This window comes from Theobroma umbraticum, unplaced genomic scaffold, assembly GCF_002168275.2.
Source record: "Theobroma umbraticum cultivar Fairchild unplaced genomic scaffold, ASM216827v3 scaffold_50.0, whole genome shotgun sequence".
NCBI classification, from domain to species: domain Eukaryota; kingdom Viridiplantae; phylum Streptophyta; class Magnoliopsida; order Malvales; family Malvaceae; genus Theobroma; species Theobroma umbraticum.
The window spans coordinates 457,713-468,694 of record NW_018397261.1 but is presented as its reverse complement, the minus strand read 5'-3'; the positions used below and the strand labels follow the sequence as shown (position 1 = coordinate 468,694).

The 10,982-nt window shown below is 35.1% G+C and overlaps 1 protein-coding gene across 5 annotated transcripts; it reads left to right on the top strand.

The window, feature by feature from the left end:
- The first annotated feature begins 260 nt into the window (after positions 1-260).
- LOC110417568 (P-loop containing nucleoside triphosphate hydrolases superfamily protein) lies at positions 261-9,938 on the top strand. Of its 5 annotated transcripts, none has more exons than XR_002445329.2 (13): positions 261-1,396; positions 1,501-1,660; positions 2,272-2,384; positions 2,483-2,581; positions 3,188-3,257; positions 3,801-3,856; positions 5,615-5,665; positions 5,838-5,942; positions 6,168-6,212; positions 6,681-6,789; positions 8,056-8,264; positions 8,980-9,061; positions 9,354-9,407. XR_002445329.2 is itself a non-coding variant. In XM_021429979.2 (13 exons), the coding sequence occupies exons 1-13, from the start codon at positions 410-412 to the stop codon at positions 9,516-9,518; spliced, it is 2,250 nt and encodes a 749-aa protein (XP_021285654.1). In that variant the 5' UTR covers positions 261-409; the 3' UTR covers positions 9,519-9,938. The 5 variants fall into 5 exon arrangements, 4 of the variants coding, with proteins under 4 accessions (XP_021285654.1, XP_021285653.1, XP_089639972.1 ...); XM_021429979.2 differs by having other exon boundaries at positions 8,062-8,264; positions 8,975-9,061; positions 9,354-9,938; XM_021429978.2 differs by having other exon boundaries at positions 8,975-9,061; positions 9,354-9,935.
- The last annotated feature ends 1,044 nt before the right edge of the window (positions 9,939-10,982 follow it).

Below are 10,982 nucleotides of genomic sequence, written 5' to 3'. Positions count from 1 at the left end.
TAAAAATAAAGATGTAAAATAAATTGAAATTATTAAATACTAACAGAGTAATAATTCGAATGATTAATTTTTTTATCAGATGGATTTGAATGGAGGCTGCGGATGAAATTTGGAGATTCTAAGTGGCGATCAACTTTAAGATTCAAAACCTTATTCGTTGAGAAGCAGTACATGATCTAACCGAAACGCATCGTTTTAAGCATAATGGTATAAAGAGATGATTTCCCGGTTGAGCCGTGTTTTTTCCGAATATTCATTCATTGAAGCTAAAAAAGAAAAACACAAAAACAAAATAATAGCTTCTTCCCCATCGCTTTTCATTCTGTTGTTTCTCCTTCAACCCTAATTTCAAAACCCCAAAATTTCTTTCTCTTTCTCAGAGAAATCCTGGGAAAATCTTGTCTAATTTATGGATCAGTACTATCATCATCAGCCTCATAATCAATGGGGGCAACCACCACCACCACCACTCCCACCCCCGCAGCAACCCAGCATATGCCCAGTTTGCTCAATTCCTCACCTGCCATTTTGCCCTTCCTACCCTCCTTACAATCACCAAAACCCTAATTACCCTCCTCAACCTCCCCATTATGCCCGACCTGGATTTGACCCCTACCAACCTCCCCTACCACCTACGCCTCCTCCTCCTCCTCCTCCTCCTCCCGCGGTTCCAACTCATACTCCCCCTTACATCGACGGGTTCTCCGATCCTAGATCCTGGCATCGAAACCCTAATTACGGCTACGATTATGGTACGGCTGGTGGTGGTGGTGAAGTTGATCGGAGCTACAAGAGGCCGAGAGTTGACGAGTTTGGTTCGGGTCCGGGTTCAGGTTGGACTTTGTCAGAGGATGAGAGAAGATTGAAGTTGATTCGTGATCATGGTGGTGCATCATTGAGTGGATGTAACCAAGAAAATATATATTTCCAAAATAATATTAATAACAATAACAAGGCCACCCCTATGCCGCCAAGGCGTACAGAGATGTATAACATAGAAGATTCACTAAACAATTATAATGATTATAGTAATAATTATGATTATAATCAGCAGCAGATTCAACATAAAGATGTAGTGCCTGCGGCGGTGAATAATTGGCAAGGTTATGAACAGAGAATTGGCGGTTATTTGTCTCAACCTGGTGGCAGTAACATGGCTCAGCCGCCTCCTCCTCCTCTTCCAGCTTCTCCGCCGCCACCTCTGCCTGTAGAGCCTCCAATGCAGAATCGCTCTTCTTTGGAGTTTAAGGCTTTTTCTTCATCACCCAATTCATCATTTTCTTTATTTCCTATACCTGTTAGTTCTTCAGTCACAGCGCATTCCACTTATCCAGTGGTTCCTGAGCCTTATTATCAGAGCAAGCCACGGCATGCTTCTGGTGGATTTGTTGGGGAGGTAAGGGCTGGCTTTTTAATTGCGGCATTGACGTTTGGAAATGTACTTTTCAGGGGCCAAAATTATCTTTTTACTTCTGTTTCTTTTTTTTCTTTTTTGATTAGGATCCTCAAGTTATCCATAGGACTGGGCAATACGTGGGCATTCCTCCAAAGCAATTGTGTTCTGATAAGCCTAAAATTGTTAATGCTTCTGAGTTGTTTAAGATGCCTCATAGAGCTTCTCGGCCTGATCATATTGTGATAATTCTTCGAGGGCTTCCAGGTAAATTAGATAAGTGCTTGCATTTTAGTTGATTTTCTTTTACCTTTTTTCTAGTTACCTGCTGGGGTGCATGGAAAAATTGGCTAATGTTTGCTAAATAAAGAATAAGGTGAATTTATTCTCCAGGATACGAGTGGGCAAGAAACATAGTCTTTGATAACTGCTAATGTTCTGATGAGCATCATTAGTTGCTATATGTCCTCCATCCTCAGAAAATGCTATGAGTTCTGTTATAATTATAGTACATGATAATAATTTCTGTGAGCATGGTATGCAGATAAAAGGAAGGCTGAAGATTATGCTCATTAGCATTTCTGAGCTTCTAGAGCCAAAATTTTTCAAAAGAGGCATTGATGATGCCTTATGAAGATACTTTCACATTTTAGTCTGGGCATACTCTTGATAACTGCTAATATTCAGATGAGCATCCTTGGTTGCTATTAATCATCCATTTTTTCAGAAAATGCTATGATTTTTTTCTGTCATGGTTATTGTGCGCGATGATATTTTCTTTGAGTGTGAAATGCTGATAAAGGAGAAAGGCTGAAGACATTATTAACTATATGATCATGTTTGGCATATTTAATTTACTGCATTTCTTTTATGTTTAGGTAGTGGAAAGAGCTACTTAGCAAAGATGTTGCGAGATCTTGAGGTTCAAAATGGTGGTGATGCCCCTCGAATCCACTCGATGGATGATTATTTTATGACTGAAGTTGAAAAGGTCTGTTAGTTTACCTTGTTTTTGTTGATACTCAAAAGCAATAGAAGCCTTAACTGTTTTGAAATTTTTGATGTTTTTTTATTGCATATTGCTTAAAGGATGAGGATACTGATTCAAAATCATCAAGTTCAGCTCGAAGCAAGAAAACAATGAAGAAAACGGTGATGGAGTACTGTTATGAACCTGAAATGGAGGAGGTAATGCCACTTGTATGGAATGGACATCATGGCTTGATGCTTGTTTTGAATTTGCATCTACGTACATTTTACACGGTTAGATTTTGAGTTGCTTCTGAAAACATCTAATCTTAGGTTATTCTGGCAGATTGGACAAGGAATCCAATCAGGAAATGTGCATAGTCTCTCATCAATTTATGCTGAGTGTTTTGGCTTGAGCTTCATCCAAGTAGACATTATTGTCTGCTGGACTGGTTTTCATATTTGTTTGGTGTATGGTGTATAAAAGAAGGCTGAGCAATACAGCTGACCTTGAAACATAAAAAACAATTTCAAGGCATAATTCTTTTAAAAATTTTTCCTCTTATTCCATACTTAGTAAATGAAGAAAAAAATCCCTGAACATTAGAGACGAGTCTTACTAAAAGTATTTTCAAAATTCTAGTTTAGCTATTGCTAAATAGGCATGAGCTTGCTGGATAATTCTTATGCATTTAAGTATGAAGAAATGCATGCATGTCAGCAACCTAGTATTTTCATTCCTAACTGCGCTATTTCTTTGCTTATGTGTGATAATTTCTCTTATTATTTTTCCGAGAATTTGGTGTTAATGTAAATATACTACAGGCCTATAGAGAAAGCATGTTGAAAGCATTCAAGAGGACCCTTGAAGATGGGATCTTCAGTTTTGTAATTGGTATGATTCTTCAGTTGCAATTTTAGGACTACTAAAGACATTGACTTATATCTTCTTGTTAATATTATGGTCATTTTATGTGTTAAATGTGGATTAGATAATGTTTGGTATTGGCAAATTTTCATTTGTACTAATGTGGTTACATGTTTCCTTTTGCTCTGATGATTTTGAAGTGATGCCTACTTTTGATTTTCAAATTCTTCCATTGTTAGTGGTAGAATTGCAGATACATTTCTCTCCTTCAGATTGTCATTCATGTGCCTGCCTTAGTTAGATATAGTTTAGAAGACTGAGAATATCTTATTATTCTTTCCAAAGGAGAGAAAAAAAATGGGATGTGTAGGCTTCGTTATATAAAATGATTAAAGATTGTCCCAGTTATGCTGGCTTGTTACAGCATTCAACGACATAAATGATCTAGCTTCATTATCATTTAAGTGGTCATGCAGTGCCCCTGCACTGCTTACATTGTTAACTAACTACAGATGCAGTTTTTGTTCGGCAATTGACCCTTTTCTTGCTGGTATGTGTGCCTTGTCTTAGTGGATGACCGCAATCTGCGGGTAGCTGATTTTGCTCAGTTTTGGGCAATTGGAAAGGTATACTCTCAATTCTTTCTCTCACCCCCTCTGCAAGTATATTCTCTGGGAATACTTTAAAGGTGTGCAGGTCTTATTTGCATTACACAGGTCTTACTGTAATTTGGGGGCATGAACATTAATATGCTAAATTACTTTTTGAGTTTTCTTCCACTTCTTTAACTTTTATTAAGCAAGTTTTTAAAAACATTTATTTTATTTTGAATTCTCCTCTATTTTTCATTCCCTATTTATTACTCTGAATTTTTGTTTGTTGTCTCCCAATGCAAAGATGATTTTTTTTAAGCTGAATGTTTCTACGCAGCTTGGTCACTTAGTTTAATACATGGGAAAATGTTAGCCCATCTTAGAAAGAAAAATACATATTAGTAATTTTCATGGATGTGGACGTGGAAGCCTTTCGCTCTGCTATTCTCTCATCTTCTTTTTTTTTTTATTGTTTTTTTCTTTTGATGTTGTTTTATTAGTCTTTTACTTGGAGTTTCTGGTCTGTGTTGGAAAATTGAAAGCAGTTGATGTTTTCAGGAAAATTATATGTCTTGGTACCAAAGAATCATCATTTTTATAACTTTCATTTCTATTGTTAAGAAATAATTCTGTTAAAAAAATAAAAAAAAAAGAAAAAAATTATTAGGAAGCAATGGGCCATGTCTATGATACATTTAATTCAAGGCCATAATGTTGACCACGGAAGGTGTAACCCTTGTTCTGCTATGTTGATCAAAAATCTTTCTTGTTAGTTTTCATAAGCTAGCCTTTGTGCAATTAGTTGCCAATATACTTTTGTGCTTTTTAAAATCAGCTGTGAACCTGCAAAACGACAGTTTGTGAAACGCTGCTGGTGACATATACTGCTTTGTACCAAAAATGAATATGGGATGCATGTGATGCTATTACAATATCATCTGGAATTTCATCAAGTATGCTAAATTATTACTGATATTCCTTGACTCTACGCATTGCCCTGTTGAACTTTGGGTGGGGGAAAACTTATGTTATGGTCCCAGTACTTTTCTCATTTGTACTCGAAGTTTTCGGGCCTGGTTAAGTTAAGGCCTCCGTTGTTTTCTCAGTATGTGTGTGCATATGTGTGCTTATGCCAGTTTTATGTCATCTATCTTGTATATGCTATTGCTTTGTAGTCAGCACTATGGTGTCCCTGTAGACCTTTAAATCAGTGGTTTATTATTATTGATGGAATTTTTTGTTTATCTAATGACAGAATAATCTGATTTCAAATGATTATTTTACATATTGCATTTTCTTTGATTTGAATTTTTCTGTATGCAAATGTTTCCCTACAATGAATTTGCTAAGAGCTAGATTTTTGGTCGTTGGGGGGTTGTTTTGCTTTGTTTTGTTCTGACTACCCCATTATTGTTGTGTTTGTCATTGAAAAATTGGAATTGTTTTGTTCTTCTTTGAAATAATTGGAACCTATGTGGTGGAAAATTTTTTGAATCAGTTGTCACAATCTAGGGAGAAATTGAATCTCTTCTGAAATGTTTTCCAGGACTTTTCATCTCTCCATTTAAAAAGTTCTCTAGGACTTCAAATACTAGTCCAACCGTTTGCATATATAATTTCTTAATTTGAACCTTAAGGCACAGCATAAGACTACTAATCTGACCATTCGCAAGTTTGTAATTCTTGTGCTTATGCATTATGTTTTAATGATGAGGATCATTGAGTTACATTAATTGGTTATTTTTTTTGTGTATTAGTGCTTTTTCTTATTGTTCCTTGCTTACGTTTCAGAGATCAGGTTATGAAGTTTACGTATTGGAAGCTACATATAAGGATCCAGTGGTGAGTATGTATATAACTTATTTTCTTTGTAAGATTCTTGTCAAATTTTCCTGATATGTGTGCGGTTAGTTCTAATATTGAACTTGACAAGTTGCTGATGTTTTAGTATAAACTGAACAAGGATTCTTCCTCCCTCAATTGTGCCATAAAGCTTAATTATTTTGAATTTCAGGGCTGTGCAGCTAGGAATGTTCATGGTTTTACCCTAGATGATATCCAACAGATGGCAGGACAATGGGAAGAAGCTCCATCATTATACTTGCACCTGGACATCAAGGTTTGTTGCAACTGAGCTTTCAGTTTTAACCTTACTGTTAAAACTTTGGAAATTCAAATTGAAAGCAAACATCATAATTAGAAAGATTAAACATCACATAAGGTTGACATCTTCTAGACGATGAAGAAAAATTGCAACTGTCACTTACCGTAGCATAATACCTACAAAAAAAATATTGTAACTTCCTTTGCATCCTCTAAATGCTGTATTTTACTGGTATGACAGTCATTGTTCCATGGAGATGACCTGAAGGAAAGTGGTATTCAGGAGGTAATTGACCTTTTCATCATGCTTATTTTATCTTTATAAAGAATTAGGTATATCATGCGCTTCTGATTAATAACTTAATTGTGATTGTGCCTGTGCCTTCTTACTTACAACATGATAATATTTGAGCTTGTTCATGACATAAATGTACATGGATAATTATATTTGCCCATTTGTTATTTCTTCCCTGAATCAGGTTTGTCCCTAATGTTTATTGGGAAGTAATATTTGTTTCTGCACCTAATTAGACACTTATATTTAACCTTATTTTCTTAAAAGGAAGAGTGGATTGTAGTTGGAAAGTCACTTGGAAAACCTCTTTATAGTAATATTGTGTTGAAAGTGCAATAGTTTTGCTGTTTGTCTTCACTCTATAAAGGTTGTGGCAACATAGACTCATTGATGTGTGATTTTGGAGTTGGTATTCTAACTAGTTTAACTTAAATTGAATTCTCTTATTGTCTCTGCCAGGTTGACATGGACATGGAAGATGGAGATCGTGAAGAAGGATTATCAGGACAGCAAGAACAAAAGCCTGAGAAAACGAAATCACTTGCTGTTGGAGATCATGTACTTGGAGGTATATTTCATCTCTTTGCTTGGCATGCCTGGTGTATCAGTCCCTCCATTATGAAATACATACATATATATATATATATGTACACATACATACATACATATAGATATATACATAAGCACACATGTGGACATAATTGTTTATACAAGATGTACACATGCACATAAGAATATTATCTAATTGTGTTAGTTTCTATGACATGGTATTTTCCTGAGTTTTAGTAACATCTTAAATTAGTTCTGATACTTTGGATGTGTAGCTTGAAGCTTGAACTATAATGTATTTTGTTTCTTAAAAAGCAAGGGTTATGGCATTTTTATTGATAACATTGGTCTGGAATGTTCTCACTTAAATTGATTGGTTGGGTCATAAGGGTTGGGGGTTCAAAAAATGCCAACAATTCCTGGTTTTTGTGCTAAGTAATTGTGTGCTGTTTGATTTAAGTTATTAATAGCAACATTCTTAAACAATTTGAAGCTAAACTAGAAGGTAAATGCTGGAGAAAATCCTAAAGGGCAGGAGATTGTGAGATGAAAGTGGGTACTTAGTTTACGCTGCAAACATATTTTATTTGCATAATGTGCTATTGATGTAATGCTAGAGGTCAGTGTTGTTTGTTTCTCTTCTTTTAGCTTCCTTTGGGGGCTAGAGGTTTTTTCCAAGACTCAAGCAATTATACAGCTTGTTTGGATACAAGTCTTTTTTACATGCAAATTGCACGGGGACTATATTGAATGTCAAGTGTTATGAATTAAAAAAAATGAACATAGTATTTATATTTTGGTTAAAAAACTAATAAAGTTTCAATTAGATTATAAGTTTATCATATAGATGAGTTTTTATCTAACAAGTTAAGTTTGACAAGTTACAGAATAAAGAGTTGTGTTTTGGTTTAGACCGCACCACAACTTCAATTGAAAATTATTTGAGTAAATATTATTAGAAATAAACAAAAAAAGTTTATAAATGTATTTTACCCTTCAAAAAATTTCAAACCCCTTTGGAAAATAAGTAAATTTCAAACCCCTTAATTTCTATTTTGTATAGTAATATTGATGAGTTAAAAAATAAACTGTAGTGATTTGATTAAACTATAACTTAAAGTAATTCAACTAATTTTAACTCTATCATAAAATTTATTAGAAACAAAAGTGATAAGGTTATTTTCGTCTTCACAAAAGTTGCACACCTACTTTATGTTGGTATATCTATCCAGTGTTTTCTGTCTCACAGTTAATTATATTTATCCAATTTACCTATGATTTCAAGATTTAGATTCTTCAAAGGATGACAAGAGGAGGGATGCTGAGGGGGACCGTCCTGTGGAGGTGAAAGAATTAAGTAGGAGTAAATGGTCAAATGATTTGGACGAAGATGAAATTGAAGGACCAGAAGCTATTAATGGAAACTTGAATGCTCTCTCCGGGTTGATCCAAGCATACAGGAAGAAGGGAAAATCTGTGCATTGGAGTGACCAGGTATTCCTTATATTGCAGAACATGTTTTGTGTTTGTCAGTAAATGCCAGTATTTTGTGTGTTTGCCAAAATGTTTTAAGTTCCCATTCCCCCCAATTTTAATGTTACTGAGGAAATTGCTCAACATGCATAGACATTTACTCAGGTCTGCATGTGTATTTGTATATAAACGAATGTGGCTGTTGTGAATATTTCAACCATGTAGCTACACTGTTGCTTAAGCAGTCATAAAAGCGTCTCCTTCTCCACCTTATTTCTCAGTTGCTATAAATGCTGTCAAGTTGTTTTCCTGTGCATTCTTGAGCCCTTCAGTGCAGCAATTGTCATGTGCTGTCTAGCAGTGTGGGTTCTTACCCGTAAGGATGAATGACCATGGATCATTGTGATGAAATTATGGGGAAAGCTCACTTAAATCTTTTACCATTAGTTGTCTGTTTGATGGGGTCAGTTGAGGAACAGAACTAAAATAACCTTTGATTAAAGGTCTAAATGGAGATAATCTGATAAGATCTGTATAATCTGTATCAGAGTTATACAATTTGCTGTAGTTATGCAGGAAAACTCTAGTCTTTGGCTGCTGTCTCCCTAATTCATATTCCGCTTTGAAAATGTCTTGCCTCTAATTAGTTTCTGTTTGATAAATATAAAATAGAGGTTTTCTGCAACTCCTGGTGGCTTTTACTCCTCTTATTTATTTTAGTTATTTTTCAGGGCAGTGACTCTGGATTCTCAATAGTTGCAGCAAAGAAGGCCAAAATGTTGTCTCTAGTGATTGGACCAGGAGTTGGTTACAATTTGGTCAGTCATGCAATAATCATATCTGGTCTTTCAAGTTTAGCCATTTAGATTTCAATGGAAAAGGCTTAACTGTCTGCTATGACATTTAATATCCTTCAATTAATTATTAGTTTTATGTAAGCATTTCACGTTGGAAGGAAATTGCTTCACTGTGAAGTCAGTGAATGACAGGACGGACTTCTTATGATTAAGTATTAATTTTGATGAGTCGAATACTTTCTCCACTGAGTTAAATGTCTCTTAGAAAGGCTTAACTGTAACATCATGGTACGTGTGCTTCCATTACTTGCAGAAGTCTAACCCATTACCTATAGAGGAGAACCATACATCCAACAGCAGTGGCACTTTGAAGAAGCAGAGTTCATTCCAAGAGCGGCTTCGTGCAGAGCAGGACTCCTTTAAAGCTGTTTTTGATAGGAGGAAGAGAATCGGCAGGCTTGATCTTGACGAGGATTAGTATAATTAGAAATCCGGGGGAAGTTTTGCCTATGTAGAGATGTTTGGCACGACCGCTTTCTCTGGTAGTGCTCCCCACCCCACCCCCCCAATCCCCCACCTTTTTTGGGTATTTAATGGGGGGACTTGCGGGATGTTTGTAGATTAGTGTGGGTAAAGAGAGGTGGTTCGGTCAAACTGTATCTGTACTACAGAATGAGAATTCAATCTCTATGGTAGGAAAAGGAAGTTTTTCTACCACCATGATCAAATTCATAGTTGTAATCGTTTTCTGGGCATCTCAATGCCTGTGTGATGTATTCCATGACGTGCCCAGAAGTTATCCATATTACTAAAATTCATTAAATGAAATTTTCTGATCTGGTCTGCTACCCAGGCATTAGATTAATACTTATAGCTGACGTATTCAGATGTTTTGTATTTGCTCCACGAAATTATGTTGACTTGAATGATCAATGTTTAATAAATTTAGCAAACCTAGACACTAATATGCGAAAGAGTTTGAAGAGGTGAATGCATTTTGCTACACGGTTTTATTAATGTTTCTACCCTTTTGCAGCTCATAATTGGAATGGTGGAAGATTAAGATCGAAGCAAATCAGGGGCTTTGATGTCAGGGTATTGTAAAGACGCTTGGACATTGTGAAGGACATCAATCGTAACGAGGTTAGGAACCTCATTAAAGTGAATCACTAATTTTGACAAGGTTAGAAAATCTCATTAAAGTGAAAAATAATTAAAATCGCACTTTAGTTGATTAGGTCAAAGATTCGAAAATTTCTTATTTTTGAAAAAAAGCCTAAAGAAATAAGTACTCTTGTTTAAGAAAATATTATTTATTAACTCTTAACTTAGATGATCCATAACTAAGCTTAAGGGTTATTTGTAGTATTATAGGCTAACATCTTAATAAAATTATACTTCTAGTTATCTAATACAATTAGAATAATTAACAAGAGATTTGAATAAAATAGGTGTTTCATTCCTAAATAGAACATGCATAATTTAAATTCCTAATAAAAATAAGAAAAGAATCCTAATCTAAATAGAATAAAGAAAATAAATCCTAAATCAATTAAAATTAGAAAAAACTAAATTAAATTAAATACAATCCCAATCGCTCCTGCGTCATTTTCCTTGGATCAGAAAAACTCAACTCTGACGAGTAAGCCTTGACATACTCCACGTTTGGATCCACATACTATCATAGTCCATATCAACCATTTAAATAACTCATCTAATGTTTTGAAGGTTGTCTCCCACTCATCTTCAAGTCGCATTTTGATTTGATGATATCTTTTCTTCAAATCGATCTTCAAAAACACCTTAGAACCAATGAGCGTATCATCTAATCGAGAGATAAGGAAATCATACTTAACTGCAGTCTTGTTAATGGCATGGTTGTTTACAAAGCTTCTCAATAAGTTACTCAAATTTTTGTTGACCAATTTTGTTTGACCATGCT

What these genes read in the sequence shown, in the direction of transcription:
- LOC110417568 (XM_021429978.2), top strand. Translation starts at nt 410, where the DNA reads ATGGATCAGTACTATCATCATCAGCCTCATAATCAATGGGGGCAACCA. An exon ending in TTATGACTGAAGTTGAAAAG is followed by an intron (nt 2,385 to 2,482) that starts GTCTGTTAGTTT and finishes TATTGCTTAAAG; the next exon opens with GATGAGGATACTGATTCAAA. An exon ending in ATGAACCTGAAATGGAGGAG is followed by an intron (nt 2,582 to 3,187) that starts GTAATGCCACTT and finishes AATATACTACAG; the next exon opens with GCCTATAGAGAAAGCATGTT.